At 47.4% G+C, this 26895-nt stretch overlaps 1 protein-coding gene across 1 annotated transcript; it reads right to left on the minus strand.

The window, feature by feature from the left end:
• Window positions 1-12: 12 nt before the first annotated feature.
• On the minus strand, window positions 13-26689 carry RAB12 (RAB12, member RAS oncogene family). Its single transcript, XM_055128940.1, has 6 exons — window positions 26292-26689; window positions 10158-10218; window positions 5323-5461; window positions 3038-3127; window positions 1980-2084; window positions 13-1231 (listed from the first exon to the last, which is right to left on the minus strand). The coding sequence occupies exons 1-6, from the start codon at window positions 26650-26652 to the stop codon at window positions 1118-1120; spliced, it is 870 nt and encodes a 289-aa protein (XP_054984915.1). The 5' UTR covers window positions 26653-26689; the 3' UTR covers window positions 13-1117.
• Window positions 26690-26895: the final 206 nt, after the last annotated feature.

A 26895-nucleotide genomic window follows, 5' to 3' on the forward strand; every position in this document is an offset into this window, starting at 1 on the left:
TGGTGACTCAACTATCATTCATAAATACAAAATTTTATTTGTACTTCATTAGTGTAGAAAGACCACAATGCTTTTCATATCACAACACTCGACACGCTGAGTTATTCAAATACATCATTACCTTTACCTCGACTAAACAAAACAGTGCAGTTTAATAAAAGATATACCAAAGAGGGTTCACAAATTGAGAGAGAGAGAGAGAGAGAGAGAGAGAGAGAAGAAAGAAAGAAAAAGAAAAAATAAAAGAGGAACACAGCCTATGCTTAATAGATGAATAAGCTTCACCATATGGGGAGAAATTTTTTATCATTACAAAGGTATAGAATGTTTAGGCAGATACATGTATTCTCTTTGATATAGTAAATGTATCTCTTTAAAATTCCTTTAAACAGGATTTGTTTAGGACAGCAGCGTTGTTTTAAAATCTTGATTAATTTCAAAAACATTTCTTCATTGAATCTTTGTAGATCTTAAAAGCTTAAGGTATGTGTCCACTAGGAAACAGTAAGAGATTCTGCGGCCTCAGAACCAAGTCAAATCCTCCACTCTAAGTAGTGACATTCTACCATTACATATCAATAAATAACCTTCAATGCCGGCCATGGACAGAGCTTTGCTTTGTGGAAGAAACACTCTATTATTTCAAAGATGCTACAGCTGAGGAAAATGTCTTATAAAGAAAAAGCACTTAAGGTAGCTTTTTTCCCCCCAAAAGTCTTTTGTTTTTACAAATTTTCCTTAAAACAGTAAGCAAAGCACCACATTCTTTCTTATTAGAATATCCTCTGTCCTCATAATATAATTACCAAGGACAATAATACTTATTTCAAGAAAACATTATACTTTTCATTTCTTCCATATCCAATCTTCATATTAGAAGTACTATGATTCCCAGTGCATGTACACTATACACTGGGACAATGAAAAATAATTTGGGGGGAATATGTGATTTACAACCAAAACTTACCCAGGATTGCATATTGGCATATTTACAAGTTAGTGTATAGCTCTGACTTGGATTACAAAGTGCGAAAGGAAATTGTCAAAACGATTGTAGTGCAGAATAGAACACTTTCCCCTTTCCAGGATATTTCCACTTTGTCTCCGAAGTAGCAAATCAACAGCATCGGACATGTGGTCTTGGTGGAGGCAGTTCTGGTGGGATCTCAGGTTCTGGTTGCAAGGAGAGGATGCTATTGGACAGCTCAGTCCTTAAAATATCCAGAGGCATCTAAGATGAACAGGAGAAAATCTGCACGTAAATCTCTGGACATAAGTGTTAAGTGCTTTGTAAATTGTACAATTATTTAAAGATGAAGTATTTTTGCATAACATGCTTACCACACCATCAAGTTAATTATCTAACTAATTCATATACCTCAGACAAAAACTAAAAGCTAAGTTTCAGGGCGATTCGTATCCCCTGATGAGATGGACATGAAAACTGCCCAGCCAACATCATTTAGGTGTGCTGCAAAAGTGACAAATAAACATGTATTTTCATAGAGTTCAGTAAAATTAAAATTCAAAGCAGCGATAAATAAAAACAAAACTGGTTCTGCTACTGGTTTTATCCCCTCTTTTTGTTTTTGGGCCACACCCGGTGGTGCTCAGAGGTTACTTCAGGCACATGCTTTTTGGCTGGGGCCATACCTAGTAGTGCTCAGAGGTTACTCCACTCCTAGCTCTGTGTGTGGGGGTTGCTCCTGACAATGTGCTGGGAACCTGGGGTGCTGGTGATCAAACCTAGGCATGAGCTCCAAGAATGGCAAATTTAGAGTGCCCGAACTAATCTGGGGAGAACAGTGGCGGCCATCTACTCTCAGGGCACTGGAAACCCTGCATAAGGAAGAGCTGGGGCCTTGGGCTTCACTGGGCTCGAGACTCCCCTATCTAAATCAGATTCCCAACCAAAACCAGTAATGGAAACAGGTTCCAAATGAAATATTTTCTTCATCATTTACTTCACTTTTCTTTACCTTTTTCAGAATGTCATCAACAAGTTTCAGAAAAATTTCATCCACATTAAAGTTATCCTTGGCACTGGCTTCACAGAACCGCATCCCAGTTATCTGTTGTGCAAACTGGGGGTGGGGGGAGAAAAATCAAACAAAATGAGCTTTCTTCCTCCTGTGTGGCTGCATCTCAGCCCAGGGTCCTCGCAGAGGGGAAAGTCCGAGGGCTGCTAAGCCCCAAGTGTGCGCAAATGTCAAGTTCTCAACTGCAGCAAATAAATACCCACATTTTTTTTTTTTTTGCTTTTTGGGTCACACCCAGCAATGCACAGGGGTCACTCCTGGCTCATGCACTCAGGAATCACCCCTGGCGGTGCTCAGGGGACCATATGGGATGCTGGGATTTGAACCCGGGTCGGCCACGTGCAAGGCAAACGCCCTAGCCGCTGTGCTATCACTCCAGCCCCCAATACCCACATTCTTCATAAATCATAAAATAAAACCCCAAAGGGCACATCAAGATCAAGAACTCAAATTACTTGCCCAAGTGTTAAAACTAACATGCGACATTTAAAATGCATCGTGGAATCTCCGAATAAAGTTAAGAACATTAGAGAAAGAGAAAATCAAAAATGAAACCTTACAATGAAAAAGAGTTTACATAAAATGTCAGGTTAGATCTCTGTTCCACCTCCGTGGGCAATGGTGCTTCCTGGGCCCGGACCGATAGGGGAGGGAAGGTCTTGGGGGCATTTCCTGTTGGTTCCTTACAGAAGGATGATTTTTTTACCTTCCAGAGGACACTGAATGGCTTTTATTTTCCTCCCTGAAAAGGGAACAGTGGCAAATTCTGTCTGGGAGTCTCTGAATTAGGTAATAGTGCCGTGTATATTGTGTTCCCCAGCTCACCTTCCAAAACGAATTTGAACTAAGGAAGTTAAAAAAAAAAAAATCAACAAATGAGGATGATGTGAACAATGACCATATGGTTATCTCCTAAGATTTTAAAGTAAAATGTCTACTGAGTCTGTTCCTCACTGAACCAAGGGGCCTGCCTGCACTGCGTCATCTCAGGCTCTCACCTTTTCTCCTTGCTGTCTGCTGATTTCTCTGTCAGTTTCACAGTCCAACTTATTTCCAACTAAGAGAAGTTCTGCATCTTCTGAAGCATACTGTGGAATTTCAAAAGAAGCTGCATTTCAAAAATGGGCATCATCACGAAGAAATATAAGCCTGACACTTCACCGGTATGTTCCTTCACTCCACAAGCTTAGAGCAGAATCCGAATGGTTACTGGTATGCAAGAAAGTGCTGTAGGCTGACGGCATTTTATAAAGCCCCCGGTAATTACAGGCATCAGCAACCACAGCTTTGGACTATAACCAGTAAGAACTCAGAAAATGTCCTAAAGAAATGGTTTAAAACACGGGCAAAGCTCTCTATCAAGATGATGGGCAATCAAAAGTAAACCTTTAAAGTTGAACAAAAGAATAAATAACGTGACATAAGGTAGAAAAAGGAATGTAGTGTACACACACACACACACACACACACCCTTCTTGAATAAAATAACTAAATGGAGTGGGGATTCAATCTGGCTTTTTTTTTTTTTTTTGCTTTTTGGGTCACAACTGGAGATGCACAGGGGTTACTCCTGGCTCTGCACTCAGGAATCACCCCTGGCAGTGTTCAGGGGACCATATGGGATGCTGGGAATTGAACCCGGGTTAGCCATGTACAAGGCAAACACCCTACCCGCTGTGCTATTGCTCCAGCTCCGGATTCAATCTGGCTTTTAAGGAAAGCTGACTATAGATTTAAAAATTGACTTTGGGGCTTCTCTTAATTTGAGTATATATTATATACAGTATGGTATATAATAACATTTCAATTTTATAATCAGGAAAAAAGTTAGGCGATAAAGCCTTTTATTTAGAAAGCATAATAGAAACTCCTCAAAAAATATTAAAGTCATTGGTGCAGGGAGAGGGCTCCAAGGGCTGGGTACACACTGGCATTTCAGGAGACTGTGTGAATCCCAGCACTGTGCCAGGAGCAACCCGAGGCGGTCCTCAAGCACTGCCCGTGTGCCGCCAAACGAGATGTGAGCACAAACCCACGCAACTGCACTTGTTCCTCAGCAAACGCTGCTCCAGCCTCCTCCAGTGCGCTCCACTCACCTCGTGTCCTTCCTGGAGGCCCCGCAGACCCCAGGAACTTGACCTGCACCTGCCCCCCTCAAGCCACCCACAGCTCTAACTGCGACAGTGACAAGCAGGACTGATGGCATGTGTGAGCTCTTGGGTGACTGCTGGTGAGACCCAGGCAGCACCCACAGAGTCAGTGCTGACCCACACAGGGGACAGGCCGGGGCATGCGGGGAAAGGAGCATGCCGTCTCAGCACACATCCTCAGGACACAGTGCTCAGGCTGCAGGAAGAGCAGGAGCATGCCTTCTCAGGACACAGTGCTCTCAGAGGAAGGAGCACCCCCGTCTCAAGACACAGTGCTCTCAAGACACAGTGCTTAGGGCACAAGGAGGAAGGAGCACACTCTCCTCAGGACACAGGGCTGCAGAGGGAGGCGCTTCAGGGTGGGGCTCCCTGCAGGGAGTCGCAGCTCGAGACCAGACTCTGAGGAGGTAGCTGTAGTGAGGTTGCCGCACCCTTGTTCCCGTAGGAGCACAATCTGAGGGCTTCAGGATGGAGGAAATCAGGGTCTGGTGAAAGGCTGAGGATGTGGGCAGATGCTCCTTCTCAGGCTGGACGTCTCACACTATGTGCCAGGCCTCTAGCAGTCTATTTATTTGGGGGGGAGGGCGGGGGTCACTCCATTCTAGGGCTGCTCCCATACAGCTTGGTTTCTGGCCGTGGCACGCGGGAGGGGGGGGTGGGGGGGGGTGGGGGGGTGGAGACAACCATGAGATGTTGGGGACAGGACTCAAGGCTCATGTGCTCCAGCCCTGAGTCATCTCCCGGGCTCTCCTGGCACATTTCAGACAGCCTCACTGAAAGCACACTCGGTACACTGACAGTCCAAACTTAAAATTAAATTTTAAATACATGACTAGATGTCAACAGTTCAGGGTACCAGGAAAAAAATTTGCCTCATCTGGGACAGAATCAATCTTCTGGGAGTGTTGTAATAGGGCTCAAAGGATATTTTGTACAGAAAAGCATGTGCCATGAAGTATGAGTAATACCTACCTACCTACCTACCTTCCTTCTTCCTTGCCTGCCTGCCTCCCTCCCTCCCTCCCTTCTACTCTGGTATGGGGATCAAACCCGAGGCCTCCTGAGTGCCAGCCTGCCCTCGACCAAGCCACATCACTAGCCCCCCACATCTGAGAGAAAAAGAGGAAACTTACTTTATCAATCATCTTCATCCATTTTGGCAAATCATCAAATGTCTCTTTCTTGGTGATATCATATACTAGTATGATCCCCTTGGCACTTCTGTAATAAGCTGAGGTAATGCTGTTGAATCTCTCTTGACCTGCTGTGTCCCTAAGAGATAGCAGCAAGACATTGGTTTCCAAACCACCATCAGAGCAAGCAGCTCTACCGCAATGCATATTGGCATGAGACACACTCTTCCTACCTACTCGCCGTTGCTCCTCGGATAGCTCTGTTGAGTTGGTTACATCAAAATGTTTTTTGAATCAAGTTCTGTTTATTTGCTTTGGGTCACACCTGAGAGTGTTCAGGGGCTCAGGGGGATCATCCGATCTCCAGGATGGAACCTGGGCCTCCGGTGTGCAAATCACGCCCACCAGCATTCTGAACTTCCTTCCTGGCAGCAGGGTGTTGTTATAACAGTCATAATAAAAGTGTGGAAAGAAAAGTGGCTTCTATACTAATCTACCTAAAGTTATTAAAAATTCAGAGCACAGCAGAATCTTCACTTTATTTAAAATAAAATGTCTTCCTGGTATGAAATTTCATGCAGCAATTATCATTAGGATAAACGTAGTATCTTAGTTCTTAACCCATCTCCAGGGCGCTCCTGCACACTACCATTAGCTTTACGTCTATTTCCTAGTGTAAGACATTAGATGTCTGAGGTAACCTGAGGTTGTAAATCACAGACGCACACTTGACCACATCCCATTAGCTGCCGCTCCTGCCCCCAATGTCCAACACGCCAACAGGAAGTGAATGGAGGAATGGAGTGAACACCATGACATACAGGGAATCAGAGGGTGTTACTGAGTCCTGTGCTTCCTGGCTTTGTGAGCCTGGCGCACAGATAATCCCGGCGACATTCCTGAGAGCACTGCTGCTGACCCGCCAGGAGAGGCGGCTGGGCTGTGGCAGGCAGCGAGCCACCGGGGCACCACTCCCGCTGCTCTGGACGACTGTCTGCACTGAGCTCAGCGTCCTGACGTCAAGTTAAAGTCCCCCATGAGTGGTGAGCAAACCCAGGGTATCTAAGTGAAGCCCTTTAACCCACATAAGTAGCACCTGACTTTGCTGACAAGTGCAGCTCACGAGGGGCTGACTGGGTTCCCCGGAACAGCTATGATGAAGGTGCTGTAACTTCTGGCTCCATTCAGAGAACTAGCTGCCAATTTAGGTTCCCCTAGTGATGCATTATTGTGATAAACAAAACAAAGCCTGCACAAGTCCAGCTCGCACATTGGTTTTGGGTCCGGAGCGCCAGAGAAAGCCCCTGCAGTCTCCCCTCCAAGGTCCAGGAGGGTGAGGCCGCTCTGCCCAGCAGCCTGGCTCACAAGGGCCTCGATAAACCTGCCCCAGCAAATGGTGAACTGTGCAATGGGGAAGGCATCAGCCTTTGATCTTTTGAAACAAAAATAGACTGAAGGGGAATTCTTCAGGATTTCTAAAAATGAAACTTCACCTGAAGATTCAGAAATATATATATGTACAAAGAGCCAATTTACAAAAGGACTTCTGGAATCCTGGGCACTTAATGGGTCATAAATTAACTTACATACACACAGGAATATCTGAACTGCAAAGCTGAGAATAATTATTTTGAGGGGGAAAAGGTGGTTTTGGAACCCACCCAGTAGTGCCTGGGCCTCCTCTCCCTGCTCTGGGCTCAGGGCCCAGACCTGGCGACACTGTGGTCGAGACAGTGCCAGAAATCTGGGCGGCTGCATGCAAGGCAGGTGTCCAACCCCTGTTCTATTTCTCTGGCCGTTACTCTTTTCTTCTGACCACAGATAATCAAGGAACTGAGATTTGCGGCAATGCTATAAAATGTGTCAAGGGCTAGACAGTACACCTGGTATAGGGCTCTTGCCTTGCACACAGTCAATCTGGGTTCAACCCTTGGCATCAGAGATGAATCCCCCAGCTCTGAGCACCACTGAGTGAAGCCCCCAAAACTAAACCAAAAAAGGTGACAATGATATTGCAACTTCGGGTATTTTAACTTTTTAGGAATCTCTGGTAACTATTTTCTCAGATTGGCTACATCCAGAAATCATCAAAAAGAAAGTGATTTCTTCTAACAAGACATTTCCATAAAAACAGACTGGCACTGTTTCCATCAGAGCGATAGTCTACTAAGTCAGAACAGAACTATTATTAGCAGGGCACAGCCCACTGAGTTTGACAAGCTTGTTCCAACACTGTTTCCTTTTCTGCCATGGACTGGTGACAGAATAACAGCAAAGAGTGCAACAGCAACAATGGCAAAAGGACTGACCCTATGTCCAAAACAAACCACATACTGGGGCAGGAGTGATAGTACAGCAGGAAGGGCATTGGCCTTGCACGCAGCTGACCTGGGTTTGATCCCTCAGCATCTCATACCCCATGAGCACCACCAGGAGTAATTCCTGAGTTCAGAGCCAGGAGTAACCCCTGAGCATCGCTGGATGTGACCCAAAAAAGCCAAATACTAAAACTAATTAATAAATAATTAATAAAAAAATAATTAAAAAAAAAATCAACCAAAAAACAAGCCACATGCCACCTTAAATAGTGAAGCTTGACTCCAATACATCCCCATTCTGCATACTGAAGTGCAAAAAGGAGGAAAAAAAGCATTTTAACACTTCAAGTCAAATACATCAGAACAAAAAAATTTTACTTTGAAGAGCTGAAGTGATAGTATAGCAGGTAGGGTGCCTGTCTTCACATAGCTGACCCAGGTTTGATGCCCGGGATCGTGTAAGGTTCCCCTGAGCACTGCCAGGAAGGATCCCTGAGCACAAAGTAAGCCCTGAGTACCACTGGGTGTGGCCCTAAACTCAAAACCTATGTGATTAACAAGCAGCTTTCTGTGGTCTATTATTTACTACCAAAAAACCCTTCAGGAAAAGACAAGTTTGATTTTAACTAAGTCACCAGATACTCCATGCAACTGTCCTTAGAATGAAATGCAGTGAATCTCATTCTTCCACTCTCTGCTACAGTCTTCACTAATGCTGTGCAAGTTTTAAAGACCTGTGATCAAGCCCAGAAGCAGTACAAGGAGAGGCGTTTGGGGGAGGTACTGACGTGATTCTGGAATTGTGCCGGCACACTTTCCCACCCGGGAGAGGTTGGGGGGATGCTTCAGAGGGCAGAGCTCCTTGCATCGGCTCCAACAGCACTGCAATGAGATTCAGAAGCATCATCTGTCTCCTGCAGCCTTAGTCAGCAGAGCTCCGGGGAGGCCCCGGAGGGACATCAGGACACATTCTGAGAGTCAGGCACAACCACAGCCTGGGAAGGACACTGAATTATTAACACTGAGACGTCTTTCCCAGGCCACAATGCGTCACTACCTAATGGTGGCTGTGCTCCTTTGCAAGGCCAACTCTTCATCAGGAAGGATCTCCTTCAGAGGTGCTAGCCACACAGGGTGTCATACCTGGAGTTCTTCGAAAGTTGGTCATTCTTTTAAAGAATTTATAATTAAGGACCAGAGCAACAGGACGGCAGGGAGAGCGTTTGATTTGCAAGTGGCTGACCAGGGTTTGATCCCTGGCATCCCATATGGTCCCCTGAGCACCACCAGGAATAACCCCAGAGCATCTCTAGGTGTGACACAAAAAGCAAAACAAACAAAACCCACCAACTTATAATTATTATGACAGTTTCTTTGAAAGCTACTTTGGACCAGTTTTGGAGTTTAAAAAAATTGGCAACAATGTGCAAGTCTGCTGCTTTTCATTCAGGTGTCAGCAGAACAAGAAATAACCATTTTCTGTTACTAAGTATTGAGGAGAGATGTTAATTATTTTATAATCAAGCCCCAAACCCAAACTACAAACAGTAAACATATAAGAACACAGAAATCCTTAAAGTGGGTTAGGGAGAGTGACAGGTGACTAGGTGCAGACATTACCTCAGATACCTCCCGGAGGCAAGCAATGTTGACTCAGCAGCAGCTGTGACCCAGCCAGGGACACGGATGGAGAATGAAGGCATGGCACTAACACTCAAGCATTAGGTGACCGGTGACGCCACAGATGAGGCAGCGATTAGCGCGGATGAAAGCACATACACACACACGGTGGACACACACTCAGAGCTGAGGTGACCTGCCGAGAGGAGTTAGTAAGCTGAGTATGCTGCAGACGGGGGGACGAAAACCAAACAGGGTTCTCCGAACGCCTCACCTTGGCCATGGCGAGACCGCCACCAGAACACGCTACCCCCACCCCCCAACAGGTGAACCTTGCAGTGCCGCCGCTGTAGGGGCTCCTAGGCACACAGTGGGGCCTGCCTCAGTCCTGACTGGGATGTGACAGAGGAGTGGCTGGGTGACGGCGGGCACCAGTGGCCCAGCAGGAAGCAGCATACATCCCGCAGCTGCTGGGCTCCCAGGGCCGCAAGCAGCGAGCCTGGAAGCAGGCGGGGCCGAATCTGGCCAGGAATGTACTCGAGTGACTCCGACTGCCTTCAAATAAAGCCTGGCTCGAGCCTCTAAGCCATCACTTCGGGGGGTGGGGGGGGCAGCCAGGACTTATGTCAAATGACTGGAAAACAGGCATACAGAGAAAGGTTCAAACCTGGCCTCCTTAAAGCAAACACTTTCCACTACTCGTGGTGTACAAATGCAATGGGGAATAAAACTGGCCCCCAAATTCTTTCTTGCAGAAAACACTGTTCATTTTTTTCCTTTAATGAGCAAATGAAAAAGAAAAGTAGGACAAACCAGCTCAAAGTTAATTTCGTTAGACAAGCATATGGATTGTTAGCACAGAGAAGTTAGTGGGGAGAGCTAGGTGTTCCAACTTACCAGATCTGTAATCTAATTTTCTTTCCTCGGAGCTCAACAGTTTTTATTTTAAAATCAACACCTGTAAATAAAAGAAATGAAGATTAAGCAGAGAACAATAAAGATGCAATTATGTCACACACAAAAAAAACCCCCATCTTCCTTATAAACGACAGTACTGACAGAACATGAGGAACTGCCACCACCCGTTCCCAAGGGGAAACAGGAGCACAGCCATATCTGTGACTGGTCGTGTGCTCAGCCTGATACCAAACTGCTGCTCCCCCGTATAACTGTTCAGCATGTTATTAAAAATATAATCACTACTTGTAAGTTTAGCATAAAAAGTATTTTACAAATATTTGTATATGATAAGTTTCCTAAAAAATAACTTTAAAAATATTTATTTTTTTAAAAAACTTTTTAACTGAATCATTTTGAGACAGACTATTACAAAGCTGTTCATGATTGGATTTCAGGCATACAGTGACCCAACACCCATGCCTTAACCAGTGTACATTTCCCAGCACCAGCGTCCCCAGGTTCCCTCTCATCATTCTACACTCCCCGCCCCCTATATGGCAGGCGCCCCCCCCCACCTCTCTCTCTCTCTCTCTCTCTCTGACTCCCCACCCCACTTTTTGGGCATTGTGGTTTGCAATACTGACACTGAAAGTTTATCAAGAATATCCCTTTACGTACTTAGCGTGATTATTGTCATACTGGTCTTTTCTATCTTACCTAACCTCAGCCACGCACACCCCTGTGGTTAGTTCCAACCACTGACCAGTCCTTCTAGCCCTGTTTTCTTTAGCCATGGATATTATCCTTCTACTATATAACAGATGACTTTAAATAAAAGAATGCAATCATGAGAAAAATTCCTGAACAGTAAAATGTCATCTTGGTGTCAAACAGCCTTAGTCCATTTCCTGGGCACTTTGGCTTTTTGGCTGTTGTAGTCCTTTCTTTGGGGGCCACACCTGGCTCAGCACTCCCTCAGTGCCGGGGGTGGGTGGCTGGCTGTGGGGTTCAGCCGGGCCTCCCAAGTGCAAAGCACACCCCCAGCTGAGCCATCTCTCAGGCCTCAACAATCTAAGTCTGAATTTAGATTATTACTACGTTTCTGGCATCCACAAAATAAGCAGCTAACTATAAATAATCTTTTTATTATACAGCCAAAACTGTGGATAAGTATTTTTATTCATAAACAAACATACCTTATTTAAATTTATTCATCTTGCTATTAATATTAAATCATGTAGCACTTTGTCCCTTTTGAATCCTTGACGCTTCAGATAACTTTTATCTATTTGTTCTATTTTTGGGGGGGCTCACACCCCGCTACACCAAGGGATGCACGGGAGCCCATACGTGGGTACCAGGATGCAACTGTTGGATTCCTGCATGGTAAGCACCTTACGGGCCATCCTCTCTTTCCAGTCCTCAGATACATTTCTTAATCCAACTTTTCTTCTGTCTATGCGATATGATTCTAAAGCAAAACTTAAGGGGCTGGCGGTTCAGCAGATAGGGCTCCTACCTTGCATGCAGCTGAGCCAGATTTAATCCCCAGCACCTCATATGGTCCTCAAGCACTGCCAAGAGTAACTGCTGAGTGTGGAGTCAGGAATAAGCCCTGAGCATTGCTGGGCATGGCCCGCAAGTTAACTCAACAAAAACCTTATTTCCAAACTATTTTTTCAGTTTTCCCACTGTATCACTGTATCATTGTCATCCCATTGTTCATCGATTTGCTTGAGCGGGCACCAGTAACGTCTCCATCGTGAGACTTCTTACTGTTTTTGGCATATCGAATACACCACGGGTAGCTTTCTGGCTCTCCAAGAGGGACAGAGGAATCGAACTCCGGTCGGCTGCGTGCAAGGCAAATGCCCTACCGATGTGCTACCGCTCCAGCTCCTTTTTCACAAAGAGCAATAAACTAAAAGGCTGCCACCTAGATCCAGAGGCTGATGGTGACTGCCAACAGCCCTGGGCTCCCTGGTGTGGCCTGTACAGGGTCCCAGAGTGGACACGCAAAGGACTCAGGCACCCACTCCCGGGCCCTTACTGCAGGGTCTGATGCTGAGCTGACGGTGAGGCAACAGACATATGGCTGCCCTCTGTGAATAGCAGGACACACGTCTGCGCAGAAGTGGCAGGCACCAGAAAACAGAGTGGGCAGAAGTCCATGGCAGTTCGGTTCTGCACCTCTCACTCCGACAATATTTCAGACGCCACCCAGCCTGAGCTGATGGATTCAATTTCACTTTCAGTTCTGTGGCTGATTTGCTTTCAGAAGTCAGATGACAGCCTGCAAACAGGAAGCTGGTTTGTGCACCAGCAAAACTCTTGAGTTCCCGAATGACTCAACTGAAAGACAACAACAAGACTAAAGCCAGAGCCTCCAAGGCACAGTACAGAGATAATGGCTTTGTCTCAAATCTTAAAATCACAGCTCAGTGACAAAAACAAACACTGGCCCCCCTCAAAGAAATCCTGTTTCTCAGCCATCAGCATGAAGTTAAGGCCTCCCCACATTATTCTGTGATGACAATTTATAAATGAAAGCCCTGTTTTGTCATCACTCTATATTCTATTTCACTGTTGTTTTGAGGGTCTCGTTTATTAGCTTTCGCTGATGGTTGGGGAGACCTTCAAAAGGCTGAGTGCAAGTTCTGCGTGCAGGAGGTCCGCCGTGTCCCTGCCACTACAAGGTCTCCCGAGAACCACTGGAGCCACCCCATGCACAAAGTTGGAAGTAGACCTAAGCTCTGTTGGTTCTGGCTCAAAAAGAAAACCCAAAAAGCTCTCAGGCCCGAATAGTTCTGATCAAGGAAGCTGTTAACTTTTATAAAACTTGTCCCAGGGACCGCTAGTTTACTGAAATTGACTGGTTAATATCTCTTCGAAGGTGTTTCAAGTAAACTCAAAGAACTCCTTAAAAAAAGCAAGTAAGTAAACTTTGCTTTGATTAGGTGGCATTCTCTGTGACAGAAATTGTTCTGAGCCTGAACAGGCCAGACACTATTCCTACCAATGTCCTCAACTTAGTAATTCTATAGTAGGACTGTTTTGTAACAAAGTTTAATGAACAAAAAAGAAAGGTCACTGATATTCCAAATCAGGAAATATCACCATGTAACTATAATAATAATAATAATAATAATAATAATAATAGAGAAACAAACTAAAGATGAGACACAACTTAAAAAAAATTAAGAATCTGGGCCAGAGAGATAGTACAGCATTTGCCTTGTACACGACCATCCCAGATTCAATTCCTGAGCTAAGAGCTAGGAATAACCACTGAGCATTGCTGAGTGTGTCCCACCCAAAAAACAAACAACAACAACAAAAACTGGAAAAAAAATAAAGAACTGGGAATCTGTTTAGCCAAGTCAAGATAAGTTTCAACTTTGCAACTGTGTATCTCAAGGTGATTCAATTTTAAAAAAATGAGAGACACATTGTTACAGGCCGTAGATAAATAACTGAAATAAAATACAACAGCGAGGGGCTGAGAATATGTCTCAGGCATAAAGCATTGGATTTCCATGTGTGAGGACCTGAGTTCAATCACTGGCACCAAATAATAATAATCAAAAGTCCTCTCAAATTCTTCAACGTATCTAATCATCACTATGTAGTCTGAAACTATTGAAAAGTCACATCAAGGCTTGGAAACACACGGTCATCAAAACATACGACAGAGTATTTCTAAACACCTTCTTGCACCAAGTAAAACTTCATTCTGGGAACAATATATTCAGTGGTATAGCACACACTGTGGACGCGCACGGCACTGACTCAAGCCCCAGCAGCACACACCACACATGCAATTCTCTTAGTGTGGGCTGTTTTTAATATTTACAAGCCACAGAAACTACAATGCTCCTTAATAAAAGTAACAACTCATCAACAGCCTCAAACCTCAAATAGTGGACTAGTAAAGAGATTCCTGGTATCAGTGCACATAAACAGAAAGGGCAAAAAAGGGTTCTCAACTCATTTCCACTCAACTAAGGGGTCGGGATGATAGTAAAGAAGGCAGTGTGCTTCCCTGGCACACCACTGGCCTGGGTTCAACCTTCAGCTGCCCACATGAGCAGTGCCAGGAACGATCCCTGAGCACCACTGGGTGCAGCCCCCAAACAAACCAAACCAGAGTCCTTTGTGGACAATTTGTCCCCTAGGTTCTTAGCTTACTAGGGGCAGCTGCCAGTCCCAACATCCCCTCAGCTAATGGGGCCCGTCACTGTCCTAAGCTAGCCCACCTGCGCACTTGGCATGTCAGTACCTTTCTCTGCAGTCTCCTCTTATAGAGCACCTGGGTCTGCCAGACTGGGCTCCATATGGCCCCTGAGGACCATCACAGTGGGCTGGAAGCTGGAAGCACAGTGGGCTGTCTGGCACACAACAGTAAGTAAATTAATCAGAGGAATAGAAGCCGAGCCCATCTCTGTCTGGTGCTGAACACTTTCGGCGAAATGCTGGCTACTTGGTGGTGGTCGGGGGTGGGGAGAGGGGATTCTGGACTGAGAAGCATACAACAAACTGTACACTTAGGAGAAGAAAGGAGTGACCTATACTCTGTGTCTGCTGCGTGCAGCAGTAGGTGCATGGGGCCCAGCACACAAGCATCATCCTAGAAACAGCCTCACTGACCCTGAAATCCCTGAGAGACAGGCAGTCCAGGCCAGAGAGCTCAGACGAGGAGGGCTTTGCCATGCACGTGGCCAGTGCAAGTTCAATCCCCAGCACTGCCAGGAGTGATCCCCGAGTGCAAAGCCAGGAGGATGCCCTGACATAACTTGAGCATAACCAGGGGTGACCCAAAACCAAAAGAAAAGATGGTGGGCAGTGAACACACACACACCCTCTTCCACACACAGCCCTCGGCCGGTCACTGCCTACCACAGCTACAGGGGCTATTCTCCTTGGCCCTGCTCTGCAAGGTGTCAGTGACTGGTGGTCAACTGAGGTCTGAACATAGTAAGATTCTGAGAGAAACTGCACCCACATAGCTTTTATTACTGAAGGTCCTATCTATTTTATTATGAATAAAAATTGCCTCGACTATGCCTGATTTTGGCGTAGGGTTGTTTGGGCCATATATGGCGATGTTTGGGGGACCACCTGGTGCCATGGATTTAACCAGGCCACCCAACTGCATGCCGGGCAAGTGCCTTGAACCCCTGAGCTAGCTCTCCGTCTCCCTAGTTTAAAATCAATCTTTAGGGCCGGAGCGATAGCACAGCATTTGCCTTGCATGCAGCTGACCCAGGTTCAATCCCCGGCATCCCATATAGTCCCCCAAGCACCACCAGGAGTAATTCCTGAGTGCAAAGTCAGGAGTAACCCCTCAGCATCGCTGGATGTGACCCAAAAAGCAAAAGTATTAAATAAATAAATTAACTAAATAAAAAATAAAATAAAATAAATCTTTATCAAGGTCTGGTATGTACACGAAAAAAACAGCACATGCAGGGTTCAAGCACCTGGAGATCTCGGGAGGTGCTTGAGCCCTGCATGTGCTGTTTAGTTCCCACAGTTTAGCTCCCACAGTGAAGGAAGGCGATTCCATTAGTCACGTAGAGGGAAGTGATCCTGTACATGAATCACTCAGGGGGAGGCAGAAGGCTCAAGTACTAGAGAACATGCTCTGCATGTGCTGGGCCCTGAGTTAAGTCTTCAAACTATTGTGCAACCGTTGCTTATTTTTTCCCCCCTTTTAAATCTTTTTGCTTTCTTTTTGGGCTCTATGCCCAGGGGACCATGCAGCATCAGGAATCAAACCAAGGACACACAAATGCAAAGTAAGTGCTCACTACCGACACATGTGCCTGGCCCACCTCCTTGCTTTTTCTTGAACTTAACCTTTTTTGTTCCTTTGTTTCAGGGGCTACACCTGGCAGTGCTGTGGGCTACTTTAATCTCTATGCTTGGGGATCACTCCCATAGAGCGGTGCTCAGGCACCATAGCACTTGGGTGTCTGGCACATACATCCTTTTCTGGCACTCTCTCCAGCCCAAAGCGTACCAATGCCAAAAAAATACTTAGCTCAGAAAGGAAATAGGTTCCAGACTTATAGCCCCTGAATCAATGGGTTTAGGTTTAGGCTGCTCTTTTTAAATCCCAGACATTTCTGACTTTCCCCCTTTAGTAATAATGACAGAGGACATAGGTCACACACTCTGGCACCCAACACACGGCATGTTCGTGACCTGATTTCAGGCAGCACTATCACACATTTTACAGATGAAGACACCAGCGCAGAGAAAACAACGTAAGTTGCTTCAAGGTCAAAGCATATGCTAGTGGGATGGAGAAGCCAGGTGTAAGTAGAGGGCATTGCTCAGAAAGACTTGGTTATAACTGAAGTCCTGGTGAGAAAGAGGACAATCAGGATGTTCTGCAAAGACAGAATCACCACAATCAAGACATCAAAGAACAAGCCTTAATGACTTTGCATTGTGTCTGTTTTGTATTTATTTTTCTTTCACAAATCTTAGCAAAAGGATAAAGAATTGGCCTACTCACTGTGTTAAGATTCTTATATTCCCCTTTTCGGCAGAACTTTTCCAAAACATCACTGTTTTTCGTTCTACTGGGCCGTAAGAAGTTACAAAATCGTCTCTGCATATTCTTTTGCAGCAGCAAAAATAACAGTATGGCTCCTGCCTGTGATCACAGCCAAAAGGACTTCCTCTCTTCTGCTCTCCTGCTCACTTCCCCCTCCTCCTCCACCAGAAAGTGGAGTTTGCTCTGGCAAGACTTTACTTGACTTAACACTTACAGGAAATTGAAGGGTTTCGTAGACGCTAATAGGAGCTTCAGTTCAAGCAGAGCTCATCATGTTACTGAGGCTTTATGACAACTATCTTAAGTCTGGACCCCGGCTTTCCACCCAACAGTGAATGCCACACAGTATGATTCCACTTTTACCATGGAGAAGAGTTTCAGAATTTTCAGCAGGATAAAATAAAGGACCGTGTCAATCTCACATAGACTGGGGAAACTTAACTGAGGAAGAAGTCAACTGAACCTGAAGAAGGCGAACCTCCCACAGAGGAAGTGGCCACCTGCCAGTGCCCCCCTCAGGCTGTCTCGGCCTCCAACTCCTGGACTGTCCCCAGGGGCACCCAAATGTGTGCTATGCTTCAAACATGCTCTGCCTACAAGTTATGAGCATTCAAGCATTTTTCACTTAAGTGAAAAAAAAAAAAAGTTGGACGGTCTCAGAAGCAGTACTAATAAAAGAGCAAACAGACTGTATGTCATCTAAAAAAATCCTAATCAGATCTGAAAATATCTAATGACATCCTAAATTTTAGGAGCTCTGTCTTTCACTCCAGGTTAGCGATGCTTCCACTCTGGCATACAAAGCCCACCCTGTGTCTGAGACTGCAAGAATATAGAGACAGCCCTGCAAGGACGGGAGAGAAGGAAGGCAGAGGGCACAGTCTCTGACGCCAGGGGGAGGAGAGGAGTGTGAATTCAGAACAGGAGGCAAGTCCGGTTCCACTAAGGAAGTATATTCAGATGAAAGAAGTTCATTTGAAAAAATAATGGGGGGGGGAGAGGGAATAATTCCTTCACAATAAAATGAACTCTTAGTATGCTTCGTAACTAAGGGCTTTATGTACATCGATTCAATGCAGAATATTCTGTTATAAACTTACTGCAATATTACTACTGTACCCATTATAAGATGAAAAACTCAGGGTAACTTCCTCGAAGCCATCAAGGAGCAAAGAATTAGAACAGAGATTTGAACCTGGATGTCTGATTTCAGGGTAGGTTTTTTTTTTTGGAGGGGGGAGTTGCGGCATTACATCTTGTGGTGCTCAGGGCTTACTCCTGGCTCTGCACTCAGGGACCAATCCTATGGTTTGACAGATATGGGAGACTGAAGCTGGATTGGAAGCATGCAAGGTAAGTGGCTTACTTGCTGTACTGTGACTCGGGCCCAGCTCTGCATCTAACTCACCTCACAGCCTCACCGAGTCAACGGGGAGGGAGTTACAAACATATATCCAATATGAGTGAGACACAGTGGCAGCTTGGACAGACTACTCTGTCACGTACTCTGATACAGACAGCAGCCCCCTCCCTATCTGAACCGAGACCCCCACATCCTTCCTGCTATTTTGGCTCCTTATTGACAAGAGAAGTTAATATTCACGGGGAGAGGGAGATCAAATGGTAGATCAGTATCATTTTCTTCATATCCAAATCAATCACTAATATTCAGCCCAAGTCTATAAAAAATACAAGGAGCGCCCAATGAATTTTATAACCACATCTCATGTTTCCATGCAGATGTTTCTATGTCAGGCACATGATACACACAGATGAATGTCCCATATTCACCTGGATGTATTTCAAAGGGATAAGGATTGCTTTTTAAAGTGGTTTCTTTGGTTTGTCTTGTTTTGTATCTGTCCTATAAATTAGAAGGGCACACAACTGACATTTTTAATTGCCTTTTCTGGACCAGGTACATGGAATTTTATTCTCATTTACTATACCAGGAGAGTAGAAAAGAGTATTTGTTCTTTTTTTTTTTTAAACCGCAGTGGTAAGAAAACAGAAGTTAAATCACCTGCCTAAAACTCACACTGATAGCCTGGAGCAGAACTGGGACAAAAGGCCAGGCCCAGCCGCAGAACCTGAGCATCTCTGCCACCAGGCCGAGAGGGCCAGCAGCAAGGCGAGGAGCACAGTGGACACGCAGGGGTCAGGGCAAAGGTGCTGTTAGTGACAAGGGACGGGGAAGGCTCTTCTTCTCAGCGAAACCTGGAACATAAGTGTGTGATTATTTAGTGCTCAGTAGAGTCGATGCTGCTTCAGGGAGGGAGGGAAAGGGGGGGGGAAGGGGGGGGAGAGAGAGAGAGAGAGAGAGAAGACTAATTCTCATCGAGGGGCCTGTTCCTTCAATGGTTTCCCGAGAACCCCTGGGTTAGGTTGGGGACCTGGGAAATGGAGAGAAGTGCAGGGAAGTGCAGGTTGCTGGGTAAACTAAGGCCTTCTGTGAGGACTGGCACAAACAGTGGAAGCTTTCAGACCAGGGAGGGAGGAAAGGCACCCTCCAGGGCGCAGAGTCTCACAGGTCCTGATGCTCCCTGGTTTTAGAGAACAAGTGTGTTTTAAAAAGCATGATGGGGATCATTAGGTGCATCGTTTTAGTCTGCAGTCTGGTTAGTCTCGTTCCAAAGATATACAATAAGGAAAAAAGGTGGTGGGGGACCAGCCTTGTGCATAACCATCCCCAGTCAGACCCCTGGCACCACATATGGTCCAGTGCTTTGCCAGGACTGACCCAACCTGGAATGAGCACTGAGCAATGCTGGGTGTGGGCCAAAATCAAAAACAAAAAAACAAAACGAGATCAATCTCTTCCTCTGTTGAAGAGCTGCTCAGCATTTTACCTCTTTCCCTGGTTACTTTATAAACTTCGTATGGCCTGTGACCCCGCCCCCCACAGTGTGAAATGAAAGGTCTCATTAGGTCCAGTCCTATCAAATGACTAACAGCAAAGGTATCCTGGATAAATATAAACGGCCTCTCAATACAAATCTGCTAAGTGTTGACTGAACGCAGCTATGTTTTCCTTACAAATTCAAACAATTAAAACAAAGAAATCTCACATCCAAGGCGGCCCAGTAACTTGGACCTAAGTTCTCAAAAGGCACCTTCTTAGACTTCAGAGAGCACCAGCTCCAAGATCAGACAAGATCGGATGCTCTGGGCCAATTAGGTCTCCAAGAACCTGGATTTCTCTTGTGCAGAATTAAACCTCTCTTCCTCACCGTGAGGTTGAATAGTGAGAGAAAGGCCGCAGACACTTAAGCCGGGCCTTTGAATGGACTTTCAACCTAAACACCCCCATGGGAACTAAATTCCCACTCTCTTGGAAAGAGTGCTACTTAGCTCCACCAGAAGTGGACAAGAGCTGCATAAGCCGCTCAGCTTAAGGCAACCAACAAATGCAGCACAACACACAGGTGCTGGCAGGAAAATGCTATGTTCACCACAGTACATCGGTTCTCTTACACGTACTTCTCTCCCTGAGTCATCCAGTCACATCATGTTGGCTGGGAGTTCAAGTGTGGCTGTGGTGTGGGGACTCTGGACGAACTGCCCTGATTCTCTTTCAAGTGACATACTTAGGCAGCTCCCCACGGCCTGGAACACTCCATTGGAACACAGATGAGCAAAATGCAAGCTTAAAGCTGCAATCTAATATCGGATGCTCATCCTGGGCTTGCTGGCAGAAACCGCGGGCCTCCATTCTTAGAACAGCAGCAAATCGACATCTTCCCTCGAAAAGGGCCCTTGTGCTGAGAGGTAAAGCTGACCAATCACAGGAGGCCTAAGCTCACTGGTCACACCCATCGGCACCAAGGTCAAGCCACAGAGAGCTGCTTCAATAAGGCTCTACAGTAAGGATCCTGGGTCTTAGACCCCCGATGCTGCCCTCCCCTAGCCATGTCTGATAAACCACCTGATTAAATGCCGCCACCTAAAACCCAAGTTTCTTCCCACCTATGCCCCGAACCCTCATCCCAACATAGGACTCCAGGACTGACTGCAGCCGTAAGGGAGCAGGTCCAGGCTGGGTCCCTGAAGATGCCTGACTCTTGGGGGCCCGGCTGTGAAGTTTCACAAGAGAGGTTCTCAGAATAAATTTCAAGCACTTTCCAATTCTCATACTGTCTTTCCTAATTTGGGGTGGCTCTACTCCATTTGAAGTCTTTTTTTAAGGTGAAGTTCATAGCAAGTTTTGTTGTTTTTTTTTAAGCCCTTACTTAGTTTTAAAACAAAACAAAAACAACTGCAACTCTTAAGTTGGTCTATAGTACTTTGGAGGAAATTTTATTTCTTCAGAAAAATCAGCTTTACTTCAACCATTCTTCTACTCATATAAACCAAATATGAAAGGAAACCCTAATAAATATTTAGAGATTTAAGAGTTTTGAGTAACCGGGGGCCGGAGCGATAGCACAGCGGGTAGGGCATTTGCCTTGCACGCGGCCGACCTGGGTTCGATCCCCGGCATCCCATATGGTCCCCCAAGCACTGCCAGGAGTAATTCCTGAGTGCAAAACCAGGAGTAACCCCTGAGCATCGCTGGGTGTGACCCAAAAAGAAAAAAAAAAGAGTTTTGAGTAACCAAGACACTGGAATTATTTAGGGTAAGAAATGTAACTCCTGGAGCATTGTTTTTGATATCCGATACATAGCACTGAAATGAGGACAATGTTAAAATCAATTTCACTAATACCAACCTTCACTGTCTTGATGGGATGCTACAAGGAAAACAGAAAAGGTGGCCAGCTCCAACTCAAAGTAAGAACTACCACAAGGCAAAATGCACGTGACCGCAGGCCCGGGAGACAGCTCCATAGGGTGGGTGCTTGCTTGGCATGCAGGAGGCCTGGGTATACTCCCTGGCACCACAGGTGCTCCGAAAACCAAGAGTGACCCCAAATACACCTCCCCCACCAAACCCAAACACCAAAACCCAAAGTGTAAATCTCACAATGATCACCCGAAGAAAGGGGCAGTCAAAACGATCATTTCAAGCTGGCCTTAACCACTTGTGCCCCTATGATTAAGTTGTTTGCTTCATGTCTTTGCTTCCTCATCTTACTGTAAAATGGGGGTTCTTTCCAGGGTTACTGCAAAACAAAGTACCTTAAGTGGTAGAGTCTAAGACAAAGGCCGAGGCACCATAATTGTAATTTAACAGTTTTGAGTGTTTTCTAGAAAGCAATACTGCTAGAGTGGGTAGAGTGGGGTGCCACCTGGCAAAATTATTTATTGATCAATGTAGTGAGGGCTTACTCTTGACCCTGTGTTGGGCGGGGTGGGGGGAACGGGGAACATAAGTGATGCTGGTTACTAAACCAGGGCTGGCACATGCAAGGCAAGAACCTTGCATACCCCCATACCATCTCTCAGGTCCCAACCATTCTGAATCAAACAAAATTAGCAGCTAATTTCCAACAGCAAGTCAGACATAAAACAAAAGTCAACAAATAATTTTATAGTCTTTGTTTGTCACGGACTGGAGTGATAGCATAGCAGGTAGGGTGTTCACTTGGCAAGCTACCTATGGCGTATTCGATATGCCAAAAACAGCAACAACAAGTCTCACAATGGAGACATTAGTGGTGCCCGCTCAAGCAAATCGATGAGCAGCGGGATGACAGTGCTACAGTGCATGTATGTCACCGAGATAAATATGCACAGCTAATAAGTAGTTATTTTTCTTTCCTTTTCTTAGATTTAAAAAAGCTGTTTCCTGGGGCTGGCGCGATAGCACAGCGGGTAGGGCGTTTGCCTTGCATGCGGCCGACCCGGGTTTTATCCCCAGCATCCCATATGGTCCCCTGAGCACTGCCAGGGGTAATTCCTGAGTGCAGAACCAGGAGTAACCTCTGAGCATCGCCGGGTGTGACCCAAAAAGCAATTAAAAAAAAAAAAAACTGTTTCCTGGATCCTGATTGTAGGTGAGGGACACAGTATACTTTTCATAGGCATGAGACATTGCTTTGATCTCTGGCACCAAAGAGAAAAAAAGAAGCTGTTTCTGGATGTTTAAAAATGCTCAATTTGTGCTCAATTATACCATATTAAGTAACTACAAGACCCCATTTGAAAAGACCCCATCTAGACAATTTTTATTAAATAAGTCAGTTACTAAAAACTTTTGTTCTTGTATTGGACGACATCCAGCTGTGCTCAGTGATTACTCCTGGCTCTGTGCTCGGGATCACTTCTGGCGGGGTTCAGGGAACCATACAGAGTGCTGAGGGTTGAACCCAGGCCAGCTGCGTGCAAGGCGAGTGACCTACCTGCTGTGCTATCTCTTCAATCCTACCAATTTTTTTTAAAAAACAAACAAAAAAAAAGCTTTTTATGTCAGGTAAATGTTGTGTCTTTTAAACCAAATCAACATTTGCCATATGGGATTTTACTAAGAGCTCAGTATCTTGAATCTCTGAGGATATCCACGGAGGCTTTTGTTCTTGGGGAGAGGGGCCTCACTCCCAGCTCTGGATGGAACCGGGGTCAGCCCCACGGAAGGCAGGCAATCTACACCCAGAACTATCTCACCAGCCTTCCACTGAGCTTTTAATGAGACAGTCCAAGTGAGGCTAGAGGGCCTGCAAATTTCTTCTTTTGTTTATTGTTCTGAGTTTCCCCAGGGGTTCTAGGGGCGCCCAGGTGACAGGGTGCACCTGTGCGCCCCCAGCCCCCAGAGTCACCTTTCAAAGGCCTCAGTGGAGATGCTCCCATCCACCTTCACAGCATGAGTGCTGCACACCCCAGCTTCCCAGCGTGCCACAAAGGTGAGGCCCTCATGCACACCCTCTATCTGTGGTGTCTGCATTCTTCTCCAGTCTCCGGAGCTCACTGGACTCTCCACTGAGAAACTCTGACAAACCTGCTTCAGAGAATGGACAGACACCGGGAACTCAGTGCTCGAGGGGGAAAGGCAGGTGAGGTAGCATGATTCTACACCACCTCCAGCACCATGTTTAAACACATTTTCCCAAAGAAAACTGAGGGATGAACTTATCATTACAGCATTCCAACAGGGAGGAGCCTCCCCTATGAGCCCCGTGTCACTGCCCCTCCCTCATTGGAGGGGCTTTCTTGGTGCTCCCCAAACACTCTGGACAAGATCCTGCACTAACCTGGGGTCATCTTGCTGCCCATAGGCTCTGAGTCACATGTGGACAGAATACCATGTGCCATTCATCACTCAGACCCCACCCTCCAGCCCTGAGGTAGCACAGCAACAGCCCAGAGGAAGGAATTCATTACTGAGTTGATAGTGCAAGGAAAAAGCAACTCAAAGACAGAGACTTCAGTGGGGCTAGTTTGTCTGCTTGCTTTTGATCTGGGGGCCACATGGTTCAAGGGCTACTCCTCGTCCTTGTCGGGAATGGGATGGGGATTTAGTCCCAATGGTATTCAGGGGCCCATGTGGTGGTAAGACTGAACTCCCAGCCTCCTACCAAGCTGTCTCACCAATCCTAGTTAGCTCTTAAGGCATCTTCATACTCTGGATCAGAAGTTATCCCTGGGAACTTCTCACAGCTAATAAACATCCAGCTAGTATTACAGGCTGTACAAGGGGTGAGACAAAAACCCAACCACTGGGGCTGGAGCCATACTGCAGCAGGTAGGGTGTTTGCTCTGCGTGTGGCTGACCCAGGTTTGACCCCCAGCTCCATATATAGTTCCCTGAGCGTCACCTAAGTGCAGAACCAGGAGAAAGCCCTGAGCACAGCTGGGCTGTGCTCCCCACCTCCTCCACAAAATAAAAACCCCAAACAAAATCTCCAACCACACAAGAACTCCAGCATGAGAGCACAGCATGGGAAGAAATGTGCACAGGTAAATCCATGTGCTCGCCTGTCAAAGGAACGTATCTGCCTGGCCTCCTGGCTTCTCCTTTACCCCCAAATATCCTGCAGAATCACAAGCCAGTTACTTTCACTGTCTGCAGGCCAAGGTTGCACTAGGGGCCTTCAATTCCAAGGGCTAAAAGATAGAATGGATACACACACCAGCATAACCACATTCCACAGGCCTTAGCAAGACAGCCGAGGCCTCCAGTGTGCCCTGTTTACCCTAGAGCATGGCCCAGTCGTTCCACTGCGGCCCTTGCGTGGAAGACCCCTCCCCTTTGTCCCACCTTCAAATACCTTTGCTCATGTCCTATCATTCCCTCGGCCACTGAATCCTCGTCCACACTCGAGGCGATGCTGATTCCTCTTCAGCACACATCACAACTGTATCAGCTCTTGCGTTTTTAATGTGTTTTTAAGTGCGGAGCTATGCATAAAAGATCAGTAATCCTGAATTGCTCTAAAATTCTACTTTATTTATGCCAGGTACTAAAAGAACCATATAAACGTCATTTAAGAAATTCGCCAGGGGCCTCACACAGAAGCTCGGCTTTCTTCCAAGCAGGAGCAAGTCCCATGCCCGGGGAATGTCCCAATCAAACAACTTTCTAGACTTTCTGTGAATCAAGACTGAGTGACTTAATATTTGAACACCTACAATGATACTGCTGGAATTTAATATCGTGACCCCAAGGCCAATGTTTTAATAACAAACAGGGCACAAAGGACAGAGGTATTTCCAGAAGGTCTTACTGAAATCATTCAACTCAAAAAACAAACGCCCCTGAAATCTGGGGGTTTGATTTTCCAGCAATTTTCACATACTGCCGTTTGTGAGATGACCCTTTACAATTAGTCCCAACGTGTTGGTCTTGGGCATATGTATGCCTGGTGACAGTCACACACACACAGGAGACTATGGGGTGAAACTAACCGTCCTCAAACCAAAGGACGGTCCTGGTTTCCCGGGTTCTCCCAGGGCTTGGTCCCTCCCCACCGTGCCGTCGGGAGAACGCCCACTGGCGCAGTCTCTAAGGGGCTGTCCCCATAAGCAGGAGCCAGCCAGCCCCAGACGCCACCAACCGAGGGAAGCTGTGTCCCTCGACTTCATGGCAGAAACTTCCCTTGCGGGACACTGAGACTTTCTCACCTGGAGCCACAGCGTTTTTTCCCTTGCTGTGCCAACTCTGTCGGTGGGTGGTGTATGGCCCCTACACTAGTGCCACGTCCCCCGGAGAGCTGAGGTCATGGGCAAAGCCAGCTGAAGTGTGTGTACTCCTCGCCCCCACACTGACAGTGCTCATGAGAAACCCCACCAGGAATTTCAGAAGTGAGCAAAATCCCAGAGACCAAGTCAGGCGGCCTGCGGACGCGGCCCGGCGAAGGCGCTTCGGGGCCCCAGCGACGACCCCCGCCTGGGTCAGCTCCACCGGGCACACGCCCCAAGGCCCTCACTCTGCCCTGTGCCCCGCGACGTGCCCCGCCGACCCCCTCAGTCTCCCGGCCCCCTCCGACGTGCCCCGCCGGCCCCCCGGCCGGGGCGTCCCGGAGCGCACCGCGAGCAGCGCTGGAAGGTGCTGACGGACGCCGGGAACCCGTGACCGGTAAGCGGCTGCGGGCCGGGCTGCAAGGACACACGAGCGCGGGTACCGGGTCAGGGGTCCCTGGGGGCGGCCCCGTCCGCCAGCGGGGAAGGTGCCCGAGGGGCCGGGCGCTCACCCACGGTGGACTTGCAGGCCTCGCAGAAGGTGTCGTCGGTGAAGCGCTCCATCAGGCTGGTCTTGCCGACGCCGCGGGAGCCGATGATGATGACCTGCAGCTTGAAGTCCGCCGGCCTGGGAGGCTGCTTCCTCCGACGGGCCTGGCCGCCCGACAGCGCGGGGGAGCCCGCGCCCAGGCCGCCGCCCCCGGGCCGCCTCTGCAGCGCGGCGCCCGGATCCATGCACGCATGCGGCCCCGGCGGCCCGTGGGCTCCGCGCTGCAGCCGCGCCGCCGGCCGGCCCCCGGCGCCCGCGTCCACGCCGCCGCCGTCCGGGGAGGACGAAGGGAAGCAGCCACTCCGCAGCAGCGGCAGCAGCATCCCGGGCCGGGCGGGCGCGCAGGCGCGGGCGGGGCGGGGCAGGACGCGCAGGCGCGGGGCGGGGCGGGCCGGGGCAGAACGCGCAAGCGCGGGCGGGGCGTGGTGGGCGCGCAGGCGCGGAGCGTGCCGGGGGCGGGGAGGGGCGGACAGGACGGAGTGCGCAGGCGCAGGGCGGGGCGAGGTGGGGCAGAACGCGCAGGCGCGGGGCGGGGAGGGCGAGGGGCGGTGTGGGGGCGGGGCGGG

The sequence above is a fragment of the Sorex araneus genome, chromosome 2 (assembly GCF_027595985.1).
Source record: "Sorex araneus isolate mSorAra2 chromosome 2, mSorAra2.pri, whole genome shotgun sequence".
In the NCBI taxonomy this organism is placed as follows: Eukaryota; Metazoa; Chordata; class Mammalia; order Eulipotyphla; family Soricidae; genus Sorex; species Sorex araneus.